We start from the raw sequence: 22119 nt of genomic DNA, 5'->3' as shown, positions 1-22119 counted from the left end.
AAGAGCAGGAAGTAGAAGTGTACTCCTTGAGCAGATAACAGACTCCTGACAGAAGCTGTGAGCAGGAGGAATGCTAGAGCAAGCTCTTTCCTATATATCTTGTTAGCTTTCTTAATCGGCTTAAGAGCTACTTCTTTCTGCTCCATAATTCGGTTCAACTCAGAAAGCTCACTCTCAGAAGCTCCTCTGTGGACCTGCAATTGGTTACCATCTTTGATTCCCTTTCAGCAGCAGCCAGTAAGTCAGATTCTGATGATGACCTGCCAGTTTTCTTGGTGATGATAACCCACTCATAAGAGCTACCCAACTGGAACAATCCAGAGACCATTGCGTTGAAATTTGATGATGACCTGACATAGTGTTCTCAAAAAGCAGTAAGGAACAATGAAAGGGAATGATTTGGGGTATGGAAGAATGTTGAGAAATGACATGAAAACAGGCACGTAACAGATGACCGAAATATTCGCGCGGCTATACTTTTCAAATTTTCTATTTTTGGGGTATAGCCAGGCCGGCTATACGGTTAAAATATTATATTTATGGTGTATAGCCCCGCGGTTATACTGTTAATTATAGCCTATAGCGTTAATTATAGCCGCGCGGCTATACCTATAAGATATTTATATTAACGTATAGCCGATATTATATTTTGGAGTATAGCCGCGCGGCTATTCATTTAAAATCTTTTATTTTGAGGTATAGCCTCCCGGCTATACTGTTAAAATATTATATTTAATATAAAAAATAAAAAATAAAGGCCACAAAATAATTTAAAATAATTATTTATTATTTATTAAGTATTTTATGAAATAAGTAACATATCTAAATAATCAATAAAGAATTAATAATTAAACCAGCCATTCCACATCCTTTGCAAATTGCAACTCTATCTCCTCTCATGTGTCCCGACATCGCTCAACGGCATCGTTAACTAAGCTAGTAGTCCGGTTGGATACTGACCCGGAGCCTGAGCCTCAACTTCTGCAAGAGTCGGAGCCTCCTCCCCTCACTTTCTTTAGGAGCCGGAGCATCTTCCCCTTCACCTTCTTTAGGAGTCAAAGGCTCACTCTCCACCCCCTGTACAAGTTGGTAACCGTCCTTCAGGATGGAGCAAGCAGCCTCTATTTCCTCCATGTTATTCATATACGAATTGTTGGCCATGAACTGTGACAAAAATACTCATTAAATTTACATACAATATCTCAAAATGAAACCATATTTAAGTAAGAAATAGGTGATAGCTAGGAATGGATATGTTGCTCTCTCTGTTCTTCAATAAACAATCTTATCTCGAGAGGTACCATTTCAAGAGAGAGAACGAGAGGATTTTGAGTTGTAGGGGAAGAAAGGGAGAGATGAGTTGTAGATGATGGGGATGGAGGAGCAGTAACAAATTTATTTTTTGAAATGTTAATGTGATTGACAGCTATTGAGTGGTGATTCGGTGGGGACATGCAAAGCCAAGCTCTTTGTTTTTTTTTGGGAAATCTTATTGTGCTCACAATAAAGCCCACAACATGTGCATTCAAAGTTTGGCCTCCTACCCCAAATGATTGGGATTGTGCTAAAGTCTTGATCAAGTTCTTGAAGTTGTACTATGAAGGTTAATGAGGTCCACAAAGGAGTCTATGAATTTTTAGTACACATGTATGATGTCTATAAAATGGTTGACCTCTTGATTGCCCAAGGTTACATTGATGACAATTTGGCGATAATCGAGAATTTACGGTAAATGATAAAGAAGATGTTGAGGTGGAAAGATTAGCTAAATTTATGAAGATGAGATAAGAGAAGGATGTTGTTGAGATAGAAATGAAGTGGATAAGTATTTGTTTGAGCCACGTGAAAACCTTAGAAATACAATTTTTGACTTGTTGTCTTGGTGGAGAGAGAATAGTCCAAGATTTCCGGTTCTATCCCAAATTGCTAAAGATGTATATTTGGCATTCCAATATCTACTGTGTCTTTAGAATTTGCCTTTAGTTTGGATGGTGGAATTGTAGATCCTTTTCATGTTTCTTTGACTCCAAAAATGGTGAAGCCTTGGTTTGCACAAGTGATTGGTTGAAAGCCTACGAGTTCTGCCTTTGTAAGGCCCACTAAGGAGGAACTTGAGTTCTATGATGCTTTAGGGAAAATTGAGACGGATAAGAAATTTTAATTTTTATATTTCTTTTTGTTTTCAATTGCATTCATATGAAATATGTTTATTTTCTCTCTTTCATAATTTGTTTAGTGATGTAGAACTGGATTCTAGTTCTCAAATGAAAGGGCAAGTAGCTGCTAGTACATCTTGAATGGTACAGTGACTAATAACCTTCTTTTATCTCAAATAACATATTTATTCTTGACTTTGTTTTTCTTTGGCTCTAGTACACTAATCAGATTTGGATTGAAGATTACTAGGACTCTTTGTTTATTTTATTTATTTATTTTGGTAACGTTATGAGCTATTTTATTATGTATTTTTCATGTTTGTATGTAACTTTAAAACTAAGTTCTTTGATTTCGTACTTGGATGAATTAGACTATTGGATTTTTATCTTTTACATGAATAATTTGGAGTATTTGTTCAAGAAAATATATTATGTGAAATGATTATAAATTGTATTTTATTACATAATTAGTATTTTTTTTAATGGAGTTACCGGCTTACTGAACCAACTGAAATTGAATATTAGAGTAACAAATCCGAACGATTAAAGGTCCTAATATTTAGTTAACGGAAGAGAAATTAGCCTACCGAAAACTATGGTTTAGTTAACAGAAGAGGCCTCTACCATTCCGATTTGAACTCAGGCCTAATTCAAACTAACAAAATTGAGACATTAGACTTACTACTTGTTAACTTTTGTAAATTGCGACGACAAAATTTAGAAAATTAAAATTGTGGTGACCAAATGTCTTTTCCGGCCTAACCCCATTTTTTAACAACAATTTCGTCAATGTCCACAATTCCTTTTTTTTTTTTTTTTTTTTTGTGGCTAGAAGTGAATTTGTCATAACAAAGATTGTTTGTGCAAATTTTTCACGGGAGAATATTCGCTTGTCGATCCTTCACTTTTTGAGCTTCCTTCTCTCTATTCTTCAGTTCTTGCAAAACAATAGGAGTAAAAGATCACACCTGAGGAGTGTGGCCAAAGGCCCTCTGATGCCTAAGTTAGATCAATTGGATATTTGAGAAACAATAGCTAAAAAAGGGTACGGAGTTTTCTCTCACGGGAATAGTCGGGTGCTCGAAGACGTGTGTGGTGGCGCTTGGCTGTGTGGAAGAGACGAGAGTGGTAAGGCCGGTGGCTAGGGATGCCATTGACTAGGAGACAAAAAGAGGTTTCGTGGGTTTTGCTAGGTATTTGGAATTAGGTTTATGATTACCTTGTGTGTTGAATGTGGCCATGTATTTATTGGCTCTAGCCATCTAGGGTTTTTCAAAGAATATCTTACTATTTGGAAGGTAGATATTCTTTCCCCAAAATGTAGAGATTGAGTCAATTAGAAATTTGATTGGTATCAAATCACTAAACTAATGATATTATCTTTTAACAGTCCCGATCTCTTGGACCACATGAGTCCAAGAGATTGTGGTCACCCACCGTCGGATTTTAACCCAATGGTTCAAAAAAGTTTTTAAAAATGAGTGCAATAGCGAGTGAACCGTTTTTTAAAAGGAGTGCAAAAAAGTTTCTTTTAATTAGTAATTATTAATTTATATTATCAAAAAAGATAATATCCCTATTTTTAATATCAATTAATTGACTTATGAGATATTCTTTTTGTTCATGTGGCACCTTATGATTGAAAGCCGGATCAGTTGCTCCTATAACGATGATATTGAAGAAATTGAGCCTAAATTTGACATATATGATAAACCAGAACACTGAATTTGACATATATAGAAAACTTGGTATTTGTAACTTTTGGCCTATACAAAGGAAAATAGAAACTCAATAAAAGTTAATTATATCATATAACCCAAAAGTAAGTATGGAACTCTTTTTCCAAAATCTTTGACATAAGATCATGAAATTCCCCCTTTATATGATAAAAGGGTTGACTTTCCTTTTTGATTAAGGGTTGACCTATAAACCATTTTTCAATTAAATCACATACTTTGCATGCACTATTGCAATTTGCAACCCAAAACCTATTACTAGGATTAACACATCCAAACAACCATTTCCTCACAGCACAGACGGTTCAGATTTCTTCTACTACCGCCAACAATCAATCGGCGGTCACGATCTCTCTGCCTTTTAAATCCGTACAACTTCGCGCTTCTTCCACTTAATCCTCCTCTCTCTCTCTCTGCAAAACCCTCCTACGCTCTGTTTCTTCTTTTAGAAGTTAAACTACCTACCTTGGCTTTCTTGCAGAGCAATTCGCCTAGGGTTTGGCCTGAAAATGTCGACCCGAAACCCCCGTCCACCCCCATTATCATCCTCGTCGTCCTCGGCCAAGAGGCCCTCAGTTTCGCGTCAGCCGAACAAGAAGCCTATGGAGACCAGGGCCCAAGTGGCAAAAAAGCGCACAGCTCTCGCCGACGTCACGAACCAAAGAAATGGCTCTCAGAGTGGTCCACCGACCTTCATCGCTTCGATGAAACCTCTGGTTCGTGTACTGTTCATCTTCGCTACATTGATTAGTATATTCTATTTATGGATTTTGCTATTATTATAATAGTGATTGTTACTTTATTCTCCTTTCTTTTCTTCTGATTCTTGAAATGGGGATTTCTTGAACCTTGAATTTTTCTATTTACGTAACCCAAACAATTGGGGAACTATAGGAATTCATTTACGCTAATTGACTTGTTTTCATTTTCTGCTTTTTCCTTTACGTAACCCAAACAATTGGGCTAAATTGAAGTAATTTTCAGCTTCACCATGCAATTAGGGGATATTCCATATTTTACTAAAATGGGTTTCGTTGATTTCTTTGATTTATGAGTCAGACAAATTTCAAAAGAAAAGAAGATTCAGAATCTTACAATGAAACAAATCATGACAAGCTGCAGATCATGTTACTGAAGATGCTAATCTTTTTAATGATTAAGCTTCAATTTAACTGTATCTTTGTTCAATTTTTACAGCATAAGTCTCATACAGCACGTCAAGCTAATTTTTCACTTTTTACAAGGATATGTTTGGCATGGCATTCATTATCTGGTCTTAGTGAGTAATGGTTTCCTAATTACACATGGGCATTTTATGTTATAACACTTCATAATTTATACATAATGTATAAATTATGAACTTTCGCTTTTTACAACATTGAATGTTGTGTAGTAATAATTTTACTTAAGTAGTTGAATTAGTACATACAATGCAAGTGTATATTTTGCTAAGTAATAATTTAATGTGTGAAGTACAATTAACATGAAATGTTAGTGGAGTTGTTACATCAAATTGCCCTTCAATTTATGGTCATAGTAAAGCATTTTGATCTTTCAAATTGTATTAACATGGATAAGTCATTGCCTTTTGACCTTACTACCAGGCAGATAGGTGTACTGATGATAATATTTTGAGAAAATGAGTAACTGTGCTGTATACTTGAAGGTGCCATGTGCAACTAAAATTGCTAAGACAACGAAGGAATTGTCTACTTGCGCGAATGATACTGACCTGTCAGGGAATGTCTTTCCTCCATCCTTGAGTGCAAAATCAAGCATCGTGGTTCCTTTCAGTGATACATCCTTTTCAGGAAAGAATACGACTACTGAAATAGTTGCCACTAATCCTTCTCCAAGCAGCAGTGTTACTGTTCTTCCTGTTCCTAGTAGCATAGTTCATACATTCAGAAGTAGGGATGGATCTCCAAGCAGATCAGTTAGTGGTTCAGTTTCTTTGGATGAGAACATGTCTACGTGTGAATCTTTGAAGAGTCCAGAATTTGAATATATTGACAATGAGGAAATTTCAGAAGTTAAATCGATTGAGAAGAAGACAACTAAAAGCCTCTGCATCTCAGACTATCCAGGAAAAGAAGGTTTCTTCTTTTACACACTATATCTGCCCCCTAGTTTCTCTCTAGTATTTGTTTCAGTTCAGTATCCTCCCTCATTTAATATGTCAAATGAGACTTGCTATACATCATAAACAGTTTGGTTGTCAGCCGTACTACATTGCTGAACCTTCTTGAATTTATCAAGTGAATCTTCTTTTCAGGCCTTTCCAAAATAATATTTTCCAATCTTGATTTCAGGAAATATCTGGAAGAAAGATACATTTGTCAATATGGAGACAACAGATAAAATTGTTGATATTGATAACAATCTTATTGACCCACAGTTTTGTGCAACCATTGCATCTGACATATACGAACACTTGCGTGACTCTGAGGTTTGAAATATTTCTTCCAATGAATGATCTTATATATAAATATTGCTTTTAATTTTGTAAACTTCCTTTATATTACTGATAAACACATTTTACACATAGTTACCTTCTTATGATGTATTAAAGTCTTTCAAGCTTTTTCTAAACATTTTTAGTATTTTTTGGGAGTTTAGAAATGACATGTATGCTACATTCTTAAAAATTTTTGAAAGTTGCAGCAGGACAACAGTATTGCGAACGCTTTTACAAAATTTGATTGAACTCCATCTCTATATTAGATACAGATTCTTAAAATTTTATGCACAAATTTGTCTACTGCACAATAAATTTTCTGCAACTATCTTATCCAGTTATCTTATATCCGCCCTGTTCTAATTCAAGTGCTCATCACTATCTCATGTTCCCTTCCTTTTATCCACTTCTGTGTCATTTGCTTTGTTTGATATTTTGGTTTCAGGCAAATAGAAGGCCCTCCATGGACTTTATGGAAAGGATCCAGAAAGACATTAATGCCAGCATGCGCGCAATTCTGATTGATTGGCTAGTTGAGGTAAGTTATGGTGGGCAATGATATTGCCAGGGCGGTTTTTTAATCCATTAAACTCCGCCAACCCACTATCTGGATTATGTTTACCGTTTGACAACCATTACATATCTTGAACAACGGGTTTTCCTTGCATTATAAAATAAATAAAAAAAAATCTCATCGATCTTGACTGGTAATTTCATTTTATAGGTTGCTGAAGAGTTCAGACTTGTACCAGATACACTCTTTCTGACCATCAACTATGTAGATCGTTATCTTTCAGGCAATGCGCTGAATAGGAAACAATTGCAATTGCTGGGTGTTGCCTGCATGATGATTGCAGCGTGAGATTCTAATTTTCTTCATCTTTTCTTTGGGCATGTGGATGTGTTTGACTCTCTAAATATATAAAAGTATTTTAAGATGCAATTTTACTAAATGAATGACAATGTTTCCAGTAAATATGAGGAGATTATTGCTCCTGAAGTGGAACAGTTCTGTTACATTACAGACAATACATACGTCAAAGAGGAGGTAGGGAATTGACTTTTGATCTTAGCTGCAGTTCTATATGTTTGTTTGAGTTGATTTTGATTCGAAGTACTGAATAATACAATGGATGCAGGTTTTGCAAATGGAATCTTCTGTGCTGAATCACTTGAAGTTTCAAATGACAGCTCCAACGACTATGTGCTTTTTGAGGTGATGTCTAGCTTTGTTATTATCACTCAAACAGGCACGTTTATTTCTGTTTCTATGGATATTGATTCCTAGTTCATGACAATTTTTCAGGCGGTTTTGTTTTGTTGCTCAACAGACCAGTGAGGTATCTGTCTTGGACTAGCCTGCTTTTTTTGTTTAAGTTCCTCCACTGATAACAGGTCTGAGCATGCTTTAACGAAAATAGAAGTGGCTTCCTAGTCTGAATCTGACTTGGATTTGGGCAGGATAATGGATTATGTTGGCTGCTGTTTTCATTTAATGTTATCCATCAGGATAATGGAGTAGTGTTTCATACATCTTGTTTAACTAAATTCTGATAGTACTGAGACTTCTTGTCTTGCGGTGGTGCTAAAACTTGATATGGTGTGTTGTTGAACCTGCAACTTTTCCTAGGTTCCATCGCTGCAGCTCCAGTGCTTGGCCTTCTACATAGCAGAGTTGTCTCTTCTCGAATATAGCATGCTTTGTTATGCCCCGTCACTAATAGCTGCTTCTGCTGCTTTCTTGGCAAAGTATATACTTTCCCCTTCAAAGAAACCTTGGGTATGTCATGTGTTAGAGTATTTGACAGATTTTTCTATTTCCATCCTGTCTAATAAACTTTGGAATATAATTTTCTATTTTCTGGTTCAGAATTCTACATTGAGACACTACACACTTTATCAAGCCGCTGATTTGTTTGATTGTGTCAAAGCGCTGCATCGCCTATGTTGTAATGGTTGTAGTTCTGACTTGCCTGCGGTTAGGGAGAAGTACTGTCAACATAAGGTATGAAGAACCTCTTTCTCTCTCCTTTTTTTTTACTCTTCCGATGAAATAGAAATTGGAGCATATAGTACTTCCCCCTTTGCATTCTCTACCTTCGTTTAAATTAGTTTTCTTTGATTGTCGCATTTCTACAAATCATGCAACCAGGAGATAGGGGAGAAATAGGAAAAAGGAAGTGCATTGTTTAAACTGAATACTTGAGGTTACATGAAAATGATTTGAAGTAGTGATAACTTATTAGAAGCATGGGGTTATTTTTTTTGGTAATTGCCTACTGCATTACCTTTATGGAGGTTTACTTCTTCACTGAGAATCAGTTAAGGAATTTCTGAAACTTAAGTGAATTTATATCCATATTCCTTTCCGCAAAAAAAAAATAAAATTCCATATTCAAATATCCCCGTCCAATCTAAGACATTTTCTTTCTGCTTTAGTACAAGTTCGTGGCCAAGAAGTACTGCCCTCCATCAATACCTACGGAGTTCTTCCAGGATTTAAACAACTAGAAGCGCACATCACTCACTGTTCCAATTTGATGAAGAGTCATTTCACAATGCCCTATTGCACTCTCTGTATGAATTTCGACACGACGCTGGCTTCTCACTGCACTGTTTCCTTGCTAGAAAACTTACCAGAATTTAGAATCTTGTACAACTTGTGCGATTGTCATTCTTGCTTAGATACTTTAGTGTACTTCAAAGATCAAAATACGTATATAACCATTTCTCTTTTGTAGTCTACCTTCATTTTGTTCATATGCTTTTTTCTTAGACCGGAAAGATTGATGTCTACAGCTTTTCACTTAAATGAAACCCGATTGTTGGTACACCCTTGCAACAGTGTGTTTTTAAAATTGATTTCTTTGTTTCAGGCCAAGCCATGTTTGTGATGATGAATGTGTATGTCAAATTAATATGAATGCTATGAACCATGCATCCATACTTACTAGTATCCTCATCTAATCAAGTGTCAGATTCCTGTTACAATAACTTAAATAAGTTGATTTTATCCATCGTATTAATTACTGAATGTATTGATCCAAACTTATAATTTCTATTGGTTTCGAGCCCTGTTGTTTTCAAAATTATAAATTAATCAGAAGGATTTTCAAAATAATGAACTTTATACTATTCCTTAAATAGATCTAATTTAAGACCATACAACAAAATGAATAAAATGGGACAAAAATAGGAATTACGTGGCCACGTCATGAAATGAAACTATGACTGTATGTGTACCATAAACGAGAACGAGTATGACGCTCACGAGTTAGGTCATTTTTGTACGTTGCCGTAGAGTAAAGACAGACTCGCAGACCGTTTGAATTTGAATTCAAAAACCGCAAACAAAAACTTAAACTTACAACCTGTGACGTACGACGCAAATAACGGACGAATCAGGTTCATCTAAAAAAATAAAAGTCTAAGGTTCAAAAATCACGTGGTCCCCACCCTTGTCCGCTCCTAACGAATACCGAGCCCAACCAACGGTCCGGATCTTCTCTCAATTCAAATTATCCAATCTCCCCGCCTAAAAAGTATAATTAACCAATTATTAAATCACTCAACTCTCTCACACTTTCTCTGCTGAAAACCAGAGACACAGTCACTTCAAAGTCTCTTTCTTTCACTCTCTCTCTCTCTCCAAGAACGACTCTTTTTTCTTGGGTCTGAGCCAAGAAGGTTAAAACAGGACTAGAATTTGAATTGGGTTTGATCCGAAATGTCGACCCAGAACCGCCGTTCAGCATTTCCGTCGTCTCTGGCAAAACGACAGGCGTTGTCTTCGTCTTCGTCTACATCGGGGAATGTTGGGAAGGTTGTGGCAGCTGAGCCGCACTTGGCCAGGAAGCGAGCGCCTCTCAGTAACCTGACGAATCGAAACAGTGTGTCTAACAACGGTTTACGTAGCTCAGGGGGGTCATCATGCACTCTGGTAAGTGAAAATTGGTTTTGTATTTATCGTGTTTGGTTTATGAGAAAATGCTGGAAAGATCAGAAAGTTTGAATCTTTGCTTCTCTTTGTTTGATTGCTATGCCTAGTCAGTCTTTCAGTAGTGTTACTTTTGTTGGTTTTTTTGACTTCTGGGTAATTCAAATTTGGTGTGGTAAAATATATGTTTCCCTTTTCACCGATTTTCTGAAAAAAAATGTTGGGAAATGCAAGAAAATGATATTAAAGTTTCTTTTAGTATAATAAGAAATTAGAGGTAAACTGGGTTGATTAATTGTAGCATATAAAATGAGTGGGACATGAAGCATTGATTGTATTATGAACCAATAGAAGAAACTATCTATTGGTCATTTAGTTTTCTAATCATCCTGTACTAAGTACTGGATGTCTGCTTGTCAATGATAGGAATCAGAAGTATTCATGTCTGCTGCTTTCTGTCCCAATTTGAATTTTTTACACTGTCTTAGACACCTTGTGTTTGCATATGAGGAGAACTTGTTCATAGTATCAGATTCTAATAAGCTGAATTTTATATCTGAAGGTACCCTGCACAAATAAGATTGCCAAAGTGAAAAAGGGACCTCCTGCTTGCACTGGTAACAAAGGCGTCTCAGCGAGTAGCCTACCTGCATCCTTCAATGTCAAACCAAGTGCAGTTGTTCTTCCAAAGGTTACACCTGCCCCAAGAAGCGACGAAGCAGTCCCTAACTCTTTTGCCTTACCTGGACCATGCAGCATGGATGTTTCTCCAAGTAAATCAGATGGAAACTCAGTTTCCATGGATGAGACAATGTCAAGTTGTGATTCTTTTAAGAGTCCGGAAGTTGAATACATAGACAACAATGATGTTCCAGCAATTGATTCTATTAACCGGAAGACATTCAGCAATCTCTACATTTCAGACCATGCGGAAACAACAGGTTGCATATTGTAGCGATTTTTTACTTTCCCGTGGCCGTGCCACTTGTATTTAATTTCCATGGCTTTGAACTACAATAGATCATTTTTTCTTCATTTCCCAATATAGTTTTTGCTGATTTTCTTGCAGGGGTTGCCTGCAAACGAGAAGTACTTGTGGAGTTGGAAGCAGAGGATAAAATTGCTGATTTGGATAACAGTTTAATGGATCCTCAGCTTTGTGCAACCATTGCCTGTGATATTTACAAGCACTTGCGTGCATCTGAGGTTTGACATCTCTTCCAAGTATATTCAAATTGAGATCTGTTCTACATATCTACACTTCCTAGTATATTCAAATTGAGGACAATGTGTTTTAAAAAACTACTTGATACAGGTCAAAATTCAGTTCTAGCTGACACTGTAAAACTATATTCATTTTGCTTTATCCTTGTTTGATATTTGTTCAATCACCATAAATTTCAGGCAAAGAAGAGGCCTTCCACAGATTTCATGGAGAAAACTCAGAAAGATATAAATCCCAGCATGCGGGCAATACTAATTGATTGGCTTGTGGAGGTAAATGATGTTTCTGGATGGCATGAGATGATTTCCATTGTATCGTTTCTGTAAATTTTCCAAGGGTTTGCTTGTAATCATGTGAAGGCTGAAATTGAATTCCAACTGCAGGTGGCTGAAGAATACAGGCTTGTTCCTGATACATTATATTTGACTGTGAATTACATAGACCGATATCTTTCAGGGAATCCGATGAATAGACAACGATTACAGTTACTTGGTGTTGCCTGCATGATGATTGCTTCGTAAGCTTTTATGGCCCCCATCTCTAGAGTGTTAACTTACATATGATTGGTTTTATGTTATTCTCCCTTTCTGTTCTCTTGTTCACCGAGTATTATTGACAAGAAAAATGGTTTGTATTTCCAGAAAATATGAGGAGATATGTGCACCCCAGGTGGAAGAGTTTTGTTACATTACTGATAACACATATTTCAAGGAAGAGGTTGGTTTTACCCTACTTTGGCTGAACTGTGGATTTTAGATTTTTCCTCAAGTTACTCGTTTCTTTCTAAGCCGCATTAACTTAAACTTTTAAATGCTGCAGGTGTTGCAAATGGAATCTGATATTTTGAATTACTTGAAGTTTGAAATGACAGCCCCCACAACTAAATGCTTTTTAAGGTGATGACTAGCTTATATTTATCAACTTTTGCTTTACACATATTCAACTGGTGTTAACCTATGATACATTGATCTGAACTGTAGGCGATTCGTGCGTGCTGCTCAAGGGGCCAATGAGGTATCTTTTTGGAACTTTTGAATGCCCAGTCCGTTGGTTTTACTTATGTTCCTTGTTGTACACATGAATGATTAAATACTGCCCTGAACATAAATAAATAGAGGTTCTGACCAAATAAATTTGTGTATTTAAGGAATCACTTTGAAACAGAAGATGTATAAAAAATAAAAATAAAAAAACTTCCTCTGATGTTCATAATTATATACTGATAGTGAATGGTGTCCTAATTAAACAGTCAGAAACAATTCAATGTCGCAATCTCCACCCTGAAAATAACTTTGTTCTTTGTGGTGATTTTGGTTTCCATAACAGGGTATATCAATGCATTTGGAGTGCTTAGCAAACTACCTTGCAGAATTATCTCTTCTAGAGTACAGCATGCTTGGTTATGCTCCATCACTTGTAGCTGCTTCTGCAATTTTCCTGGCCAACTTTATACTTCTTCCTTCAAAGAGACCATGGGTATGTGTCCGGCAAATCACAATCACACTTGTGATAGCACTTCCTTGTTATACAGGCTTACTTACTCATCCATTCTTTTCTGTTTTTATCCGTTGGTTTCGGAACCAGAATGCCACATTGCAGCATTACACACTTTATCAGCCGTCAGATTTGCGTGACTGTGTCAAGGATCTCCATCGCCTATGTTGTAACAGCCAGAGTTCTAGTTTACCTGCTATCAGGGAGAAATACAGTCAGCATAAGGTAAGAAAAATTTCACAAAGTTTTCTTTCCCACGCATCATGCCAACTTGTGCACAAAAAGTATGAGTAGCCTAAAAGTGACATTTGTTTTTGTTGAATTCTGCCTCAGTATAAACATGTTGCGAAGAAGTACTGCCCGCCAACAATACCTTCAGAGTACCAAACTTAAGGGCACTAAACATTTACATTACTCTTCCAATGTTCTGTTGGATGAACTTCTGGTGACTTAACTTGTAGCTGCCTTTTTCCTACATTGTAAATTTTTTTTCCCTCTTTTATTTATTTATTTGGGTTTGTATCTTCAGCATGCCAATAGTTTTGTGCGCATTGGGCCCTAGTGCTGACTGTAGTGTTTTAGTAAACCAAAGCTCAATCTAGTTGATCAGCTTGTATCTTGTTCTTGCTATTGGAGTTTTATCCCACAATTAACTTCTTGATGGAGCCACACGAGGGAAAAAAAAAACAGGAAATCCAAGAAGACTTTGATAAAGTCCAACAATTGGACCCCAAACAAAAATAAAAAAATTAAAGACTTACGTTGATTGAAAGTGAACTATTTTGGGGCTGATTTTAGGGTAGGGTTCATTCAAGAAAGGTTCATTAGGCGAGCCTCGTCTGAAATATAATTTACAAACTACCTTACGTAACGTTGATTGAAAGTGAACATTTTTGTGACTGTTACTTGTCCAGTCAAATCTTGGACTAAAAAGAAAAAGAGTTGCGTAGCTTTCACCTGAGTAAGGATTATGTATCATGTGCTTGTCTAGGTACGACAGAGTCACACTACGCACGGCAAATACATGGACCATTTCCATTTCCTTTTCCTTGTCTCTCCATGTAAGATTTTAAGTTGTTTTTCATGTCTATGATGTCATTGTTGTAAATCTACAACCAACTTTTTTAGGCGGTGTTACGGTCACACTGAAAAGTTTCTCCATAAATAGTTTTAAGTTAAGAGAGATATTCATTGAAACTTTGGAACAAAGATTACAAACACCAATAACGATTGTCTTAACAAAAAAGAGACCAGGGGAGCCCTAAGAGTGGTGTCAAAAAAACCCCAAAGGGGGAAATCCAGTCGAAGAAAAAGAGTGCCACACTACCCACCCACCTAATGGTTATAAGTTATTTAAAAAGCAAAACTATTGAGTATTTTAAAATTTGTAAATGTACTTACATCACATGTGTAGTGAAAGAGGCTAAAGGAGAAGCTTTAAAAATTACTAGCCTAATGAAAAATTATGTGAGATGTACTGTTGATGGATTGAACAATTCTAACATATTGCTTTTCTCTATTAATGATTAATTAAGCTTTTTTCAATTTTCTTTGTACATCACAGGACTGAGTCAAAAGGTTTTTCATTTAGTTTAATTGATCAGAATTTCCCCTACAATAAAATAAAAAATTTTGTTTTTTGTAAAAATAATAATAAAATAAATTTAAAAACAAAGTTATTAGCAGTGAAAGATAACAGCTTACCTTGTAAGAAAAGAAATTTGAGAGCTGACCAAAAAATGTAAACAGAAGGGAAAAGCCAAATATTGCATTCAATTTCTAGTATAAAGACACTGACAAATCAAAATATATGTACAACTTTAACTGCAGTGAGAGTTATAGACCGGTTCAGTCCATATTAAGGTAAGAAAGTGGACATGGCTGCATTGGTTATGGTGTTTTGGGTGTGGCTGGCCTTCAACATTCCTCCTATCACCCCTTCTGGGAGGGGTCTTAGTCATCATGACCAAAAAAGAAAGCTTGCTTCTACTATTCCTGGTACACATATGACTAAACCATTCACAAGCTTAAGGGATTGTTTTCCAGTAATTTGTGCATCTTTGTTTGTATCTGTTTCATATTAACTGGTATTTTTAACACCCTTTGTACAACAATTTCAAGGTTTCATAAGTGTCGACTGTGGCGCAACTCTGCAGAACTATGATGACTCCAACATGTTTTACCAGACAGATACAGGGTTTATAAGCGCTGGAGTGAATTCACAGATATCCTCAGAGTTCATCAACTCAAGCCTTAACATGGAGCTGAGGACCTTGAGATATTTCCCAGAAGGAGAACAGAATTGCTACACCTTGAAGCCTGAGCAAGGCAGATCAAACAACTATCTCATCAGAGCGGTGTTCATGTATGGAAACTATGATGGCAAAAATCAAACTCCAGTGTTCCAATTGTATCTTGGGGTTAATTCATGGACAACGGTGAAAGACTCATATGTTGTACATGAGATCATATATGCTCCCTTGACAGATGCCATACAAGTGTGTCTTGTGAACAAAGACAATGGAACACCATATATTTCTGCACTGGAAGTTAGGCAATTGGACAACTCCCTCTACCAATCAGGTAATGGAGCACTGGCCTTGAATTCGCGAATCAACCTTGGTGGCTCGAATAAGATAATCAGGTGAGCTAGCTAGTTATAGCCCTGGAAACATTTATGTAATTCGGTTTTCGAGTAAGCAATAGTGTGTTACAGTTTTTATAAATGTGTACTTGGTAACATGGTATAAGTAGAGGATCTTATTTCTTTATCAGGTACGCCGATGATATATATGATCGCAAATGGAATCATGATCAGAAAAATGAATGGATCCCAGTGACATTGGCACCCAACTTGACAATTGAGACCAGCAACAATGGCTACAAAGTACCAAACAAAGTGTTAGGAACTGCTGTCAAGTGTGTCAGTGGCCCCATATACGTCTCATGGCAATCCAAGTTCACAATTTCAAAATTTTATGTTTACTTTCATTTTGCTGAAATAGAAAAGCTTGAGGGTGGGAAACAAAGAACACTCAATATCCGTTTCAATGATTTTTATAACTTGGAAACTCTTACTCTGGACTATCTAAAGACACAAACTGTTGCCAGTTTTGCTCTTACTGGGGAGACAAAATATAACTTCTCTATTTCTGGTGTGGACAGTGGCCTTCCTCCAATCCTTAACGCCTATGAAATTTACCAGCACAAAGACTTTTATCGCTTGCCAACAATCGAGAAAGAAGGTAAATTTAACAGTCTAGTTTTCTTCTTCACTGTGCTGGTTACTTACTGCTTTTTGTTCTTGTTTGTTATATATATGGCGAAGAAATGTCAGATTTTGATAATTTTTCAGCCTTATCCAACATAAGTGTTACCCTTAATTTCTCCATTTTGCATCCTCATCTCCATCTCTTGGTCTCCTTTAACTTTTGAACGAGATCACAGTGGATGCTATCATAAACATTATAAACACATACGGCATAATTGGAGAGTGGCAGGGCGATCCATGTTTTCCTTCTTCATGGAACATTTTGAATTGCAGCTCCATCAGTCCTCCAAATATCATTTCTTTGTGAGTGTTCTCCTTAAAACTCCCAAAATATGTTAGAATATGTAAACCTTTTTTTTTTTTTTTTGCCTTTTCTAATATGTTGTTTGAAAGTGGAAATATGTAGTTTGTAAACTATATAACTCTAACTTGGGTAACTATATAAGCAGGAACCTTAGTTCAAGAGAACTGACAGGAAATATAGCTGTTTCATTCTCCAACCTCAGAACGATAGAATCTTTGTAAGTATAACACATTTTTATGTTTTTAATATAGTGCAGGGCAATATAAAAGCTTTGAGACTTGAATAATGAATTGCCTCTGCCTAAACTACCATACAAATTAATTTAACAAAGTCTTATTTTCTTTAAGAATTATAAGTCTCCTCATACATATTTTTGTTTCTTTGTATTAGCCACTTGGGGTGCTCCTCAGTTTTCAGGGTACTTATTTTAAGTTCTTTTACAAAAATTACTGATCCTATTTCCACAATATTGTCGTTTGTTTCAGGGATCTATCACACAATCAATTGACAGGTCCAATTCCAGAATTTCTAGCTCAACTGCCATACTTGAGAGTCCTGTAAGTTTTCAGCTGCAATATTGTGAGCCTTTTGGTTGAAGATTCTAATGATTTTTTATGCCATCTTGCAGCAATTTAATGGGGAACCAGCTTGAAGATGCAGTTCCCAAGGCTCTTATGGAAAAGCACAATAGCGGAGGGTTAACATTAAAGTATGCCTTCCTTAGAAACATTCAATGCAGTTATATCTTGTGACCTAACAATATGCTTTGAAAAGTTACTATTTTCTGCTTCATGCTAGTGTGGATGGAAATCCAGATCTTTGTTTGGTGGGTTCATGCAAAGGAAAAAACAGGAAGGTTGTTGCCATTGTTGCACCAACTGTATCAGTTGTGGTCCTCATAATACTATGTGCTCTAGCATTCTATCGTATCCGTGAAAAGAAAAGAAAAGGTATTTTCTTGATGCATTTCTCATGATGTCAACATTTCTTTGAGGTCCCGGTGCTTAATATTTTCTTGTTCTTAAAGATTATGAGAAAGAATAGAACTGCAAAATGCATGTTTAGGTGAAAATTTGCTAATTTGTCTTTGCAATCTGCACTTTCTAAAGAATGAATCTTGCAGGCAAAAAGTTGCATCTTGGAAAATAGATTCTACATCCTCATGAAAATCTCAACCCTTCTCAATGAATTGTGTATGTTTCCTTCATGATGATCTTTATTTTAGGGACGAGAAGAGAATGGTCACTGAAAGCAAAGAATTGGAGATTTACATACTCTGAGATTGTGAATATCACCAATAACTTCAAATCTGTTATTGGAGAAGGTGGATTTGGAAGAGTCTACCACGGCAGGCTAGCTAACACATGGAATTGAAGTTGCTATCAAGGTGCTTTCTTCATCATCAAGACAAGGGTCCGACGAATTTCAAAATGAGGTAGATACAAACTGGCAAAATTGTTGCATGCTAGAGAATCTGCAGATATAAACCATATGAAGTGCTTCTAAACAAAATTTCATCTTGTTATACTTGGTCACTAAATTCAATTGCAGGTGGAGCTCTTATTGGGAATTCATCACAAGAACTTGGTTTCTCTTTTTGGATACTGCAATGAAGGTGGAAATATGGCACTCGTTTACGATTATATGGCCTGTGGAAATTTGCAACAGCATCTATTAGCAGGTGATTACATATTCTGCTATCAGGGTCATGAGGCTTATCCATCAACATAACCAGTGAACTGCCTCTGCATTATTGCTTGATTAAACTTTTTAAACTTCGATTTGTCAATGAAAATATGTCACATCTTTGTAACAGATAGAAGCACAAACGTTTTAACCTGGAAAGAAAGACTTGAAATCGCAGTGGATGCAGCACGAGGTGGTTGATCTTAACTGATTTGTAAATCTTTTATCTTTACTTGCCCCAAAAGCAAGCAACTGATGGCAAACTACAAATGCAGGATTGGATTATCTGCATAATTGTTGCAAGCCACCAATCGTCCACAGAGATCTCAAGACTTCCAACATCTTACTAAGTGAAGACTTGCAAGCCAGGATAGGCGATTTTGGGCTCTGCAGAGTCTTCACAACTGACAACGAGACTCATATATCAACCGATGCTAAGGGTACTCGCGGATACGTTGATCCTGAGTAAGTCTTGACAGATTTACCAACTAAATTAGCTAGAAACCCATTGTCTTTTTTATAGCTATCAATTTTATGGTTTTTGGGATTGTTTCTGTCCAGATATTATCATACTGGGAAGCTGAATAGGAAGAGTGATGTTTATAGCTTTGGGATTGTTCTGTTGGAGCTGATAACTGGCCTGCCTGCAATAATAAAAGGCCCTCCAGTGGTAGAGTTATGTGATTGGGTGGGTCCCCATGTTCAAGGAAAGGGCATTGGAGATATAGTTGATCCAAGATTAGAAAGCTATAACATAAATTCTGCCCGGAGAGCCATAGAAGTGGCAATGGCTTGCATACCATCAATAGCAATCCAGAGGCCAGACATCAGCTATGTCTATGATGAGTTGAAGGCATGTTTGAAAATGGAGATGGCTTCTGAGAAACCTCAGATAATGGAAGGCTACCAGACCTGGTCGAGCAGTTCAATTCATACCACTCCTTTGGACCCCAAAGTTGAAATGCACCATACTTGCTAGTTACACTTTATTGTTATTGTGCGAGTGGGCGACTGCTCTTAACATAACTCTATATTGTATATACCTCTACTTTTATGGCACATATGCATAATTGTCCCTAGCTCTAGCGTATATACACATACCTTCTACTTTTGTTGTCACGAATCATGATGTTTGGCGAGTGAGATCTTTGGTGGATCAGAAAATATATGCCTTCCTTTCACAATCACCATGAACATAAACTAATGATGATCGGTGAGAAATACATAGAGTTTGTGGCTTTATATATATAAGTTTTTACTTTTTACATGGAAAAGTTACCGTGGTACATCCAGGATATATATGCACATCTAGTACAGTAAACCAATACATCTTACACACCACATTGAGGCTTGTTTAAGACCCAAGATGCAGCCCCAACACCATAACTTGGTCCCATCTTACTGAGCCAGTGCAAGTCCTCAAACTCACAGCCAGGCCTCTCAATTGGCCACTGAACATCAGTGGGCTTAATGAAATGAGGGATCCACACAGGGGTCCCATCCTCGTAAGAATTTTGTGTCAACCTCCTAAGATCAGAGCCGTCCAAGTTAATTGTGAAGATCTCACCGTAAGGCTGATAGTGATGTGGGTTTGAGATGGGCTCAGCTGATATAGCCCCATAGTCCGAAGTAAAAACTAGGCTTTTCCCATCCGGGCTGAACCAAGGGTGGTTGGTGCGACCGCCTGATCCACTTTCAATCACTTTCCTCAACCCGGTTCCATTCGGGTGGATCACATACAACTCAAAGCTCCCGCTACCCGGGTTGTCCCGGTCCGATGCAAATGCAATCCATTCCCCATCAGGAGACCAATTGCACATTGTGTCCGTCCACATACCCTCCGTTAGTCGGTGGAGCCCACTCCTTTCCCCATCCTCGGCGTCCATGATATACAAGTTCTTATGACCCGACAGACCCGAACGAAACACGATCCTTTTTCCATCGGGAGAGGGTGAAGGAAAAGCATTATTTTTCCCATTAGTGGTCAACTTCTTAAAGCTCGCTTGGTCAACGTCGTCAACGGTGATGGAGATGATATCAACCTCAGTACTCTCGGGTGCAAAATCAGGTCCAGCCCCAGTGTATAAGACGCCTTTACGCACTGGGTCCCACGCTGTTGAGAAGGCAGCTCCAGGGTACACATGGCGCCGGTTCGAACCGTCCAGGTTCACCACATAAACACCCGGGAAGTTCACGTAAGCGATAAGATCACCAGCGGGTGAAAACGAAGGGAACGAACCGTCAATTCTCAAGATCGAGAGGTTAGGGATTCGACTGTCGATGTTCTGAAGGAAAAGCTTGGGCCTTTCTTCTCCGTTTCCGTTCACTCTGCACTTGTGATACCCGACCCTACTCGAGTCCGGCGATATGAACGGGTTGAAGTGGTGGGTTTGGGGCGAGACGAGCCGGGTCAGCTCCTTGAACTCGTTCCTCACCACGTCGAAGAGCTCCACGTGGCGAAAGCTCGAGGTGGGTCTTCTGGTGGCCACGGCGATGAACTCGCGGTTCCCCGGTGATGTGGCGGGTGTGAACGCGTGGAGACCCGGCGGCGTGACTCGCTGAACCACCACTGACTCAGTCGAACTCGGTCCCTCTCTCCGCAAAATAGCCCTGTAAATACTCCACCACTGATCCTCGCCTCTTCTGTGGAAGTAAATGGTTGACTCATCGACCCAACTCGGCCACCCACCGTGTTCGACCACCTTGACTCTCTGAGTCCCGTCCCTAGTCAGAAAGACGTAGATGTCCGTACTGAGCTCCTCCACCTCCCCGTCCCATCCTTTCGGTCCGTACGAAGCCACCGCCGTCCAAACCCCAGACGGAGACACCGCGGGGCTGAAGTCAGCGATGCCGTGTGGGGTCAATCTCTGAGTCACGCCCGAGTTGATGTGAGTCGAGTACACCGCGGCCGAACTCGTCCTCGGCACGCCCGAGTCCTCGTGAGTCGAGACGTAAACCAAGTACTCACCGGTCAAGCTCGGCCGGTCCTTCATAGAAAGACGATTCTGGCCCTGCTCTAAGCTCAATAGCGGGACCTGAACCCGGTCCGAGACTTCGAGAGCGGACCTTCTTGCGCCGCTCGTCGTCGGCGAAGTGAGATAAACGGCGTCGTAGTATATGTTGGAAAAGCCGTTTCTTTCGGTGACGTAGATGAGCTGGAGTGATGGGTCGGGTCGGGTATGGGATTGGATTCGGGTTAGGTTGGGGAAGTGGCCGTTGAAATTGACGGATTTTGCATCTGTGATTCGGGTCTCGGTGGCCGCGGAAGGTAGGCCCCCCTGAATCGGGAGGGTGAAGATGTCGAAGTAGTAATCTAATCTGCCGAGCGTTGTGAAGACGATGCTGGAGGCGTTGTGGTCCGCCGCTGCACAGAATCGCAGCGCCAGAAAATGGAGGATCAAACAGAAAACCGATATGCGTTTCATGGTTTTTGCTTTGATTGTTTCTCTGGTTCAGTGGCTGACTCAGTGAGTGAGTGAGTGAGAGAGTCTTCTTGATTGTCGTCCGAGTTCTTCCTACTGAGGTGTTGGAGATAACGTGATAGTGGAGAGAGGAGTGGATCACAGCACGTGGCAATCTAGGAGACGTTGGATATGGAAGTTATTTTCTTGGGTGGCCCCACTATTTGGTTGGCGCCTTGTACAAGTGTTGTAATGTTGTCTGTTTTGTTTGGATTTCCTTATCCACAGACCACAACCATTTTGTTATTTACCAACAAAAGAAAACCCACAATTCGACCAAAATAAATAAAGAAAGAACCCACCAATCTTCTAGTTTGACACCTAGTCATATATAGCAAAATGCACAACACAATTGTTTCACCATGATTTTTTTATTATTTATAATTGTTCA

At 38.3% G+C, this 22119-nt stretch overlaps 3 protein-coding genes and 1 pseudogene across 5 annotated transcripts; 3 read left to right on the top strand and 1 right to left on the bottom strand.

Annotated features, from left to right (window-relative positions):
- Positions 4183-9183, top strand: LOC18792005 (cyclin-A1-4). 2 transcript variants are annotated; one of them, XM_020562824.1, is made up of 12 exons: positions 4203-4261; positions 4374-4608; positions 5559-5988; positions 6205-6341; positions 6796-6888; positions 7075-7208; positions 7323-7398; positions 7490-7566; positions 7657-7690; positions 7981-8130; positions 8221-8355; positions 8790-9183. In XM_020562824.1, exons 2-12 carry the CDS (start codon positions 4402-4404, stop codon positions 8859-8861), a joined length of 1545 nt encoding a protein of 514 aa, XP_020418413.1. In that variant the 5' UTR covers positions 4203-4261; positions 4374-4401; the 3' UTR covers positions 8862-9183. The 2 variants fall into 2 exon arrangements, with proteins under 2 accessions (XP_007223288.2, XP_020418413.1); XM_007223226.2 differs by having other exon boundaries at positions 4183-4608.
- Positions 9924-13693, top strand: LOC18792631 (cyclin-A1-1). The gene is made up of 11 exons (XM_007225557.2): positions 9924-10290; positions 10850-11228; positions 11357-11493; positions 11692-11784; positions 11896-12029; positions 12154-12229; positions 12332-12408; positions 12493-12526; positions 12839-12988; positions 13097-13231; positions 13340-13693. Exons 1-11 carry the CDS (start codon positions 10078-10080, stop codon positions 13397-13399), a joined length of 1488 nt encoding a protein of 495 aa, XP_007225619.1. The 5' UTR covers positions 9924-10077; the 3' UTR covers positions 13400-13693.
- On the top strand, positions 15243-19645 carry LOC18789522 (annotated as a pseudogene). The gene is made up of 12 exons (XR_002271229.1): positions 15243-15650; positions 15782-16251; positions 16454-16580; positions 16727-16798; positions 17067-17138; positions 17210-17290; positions 17380-17531; positions 17807-18016; positions 18133-18262; positions 18398-18460; positions 18543-18732; positions 18829-19645. The product of XR_002271229.1 is annotated as a senescence-induced receptor-like serine/threonine-protein kinase (transcript).
- Positions 19420-22058, bottom strand: LOC18790120. Its single transcript, XM_007223006.2, has one exon. The coding sequence runs from the start codon at positions 21690-21692 to the stop codon at positions 19599-19601; it is 2094 nt and encodes a 697-aa protein (XP_007223068.2). The 5' UTR covers positions 21693-22058; the 3' UTR covers positions 19420-19598.

Source organism: Prunus persica, chromosome G1, assembly GCF_000346465.2.
Source record: "Prunus persica cultivar Lovell chromosome G1, Prunus_persica_NCBIv2, whole genome shotgun sequence".
Lineage (NCBI taxonomy): Eukaryota > Viridiplantae > Streptophyta > Magnoliopsida > Rosales > Rosaceae > Prunus > Prunus persica.
The sequence above is the reverse complement of the archived record's forward strand: the minus strand, read 5'-3'. Positions and strand labels throughout refer to the sequence as shown.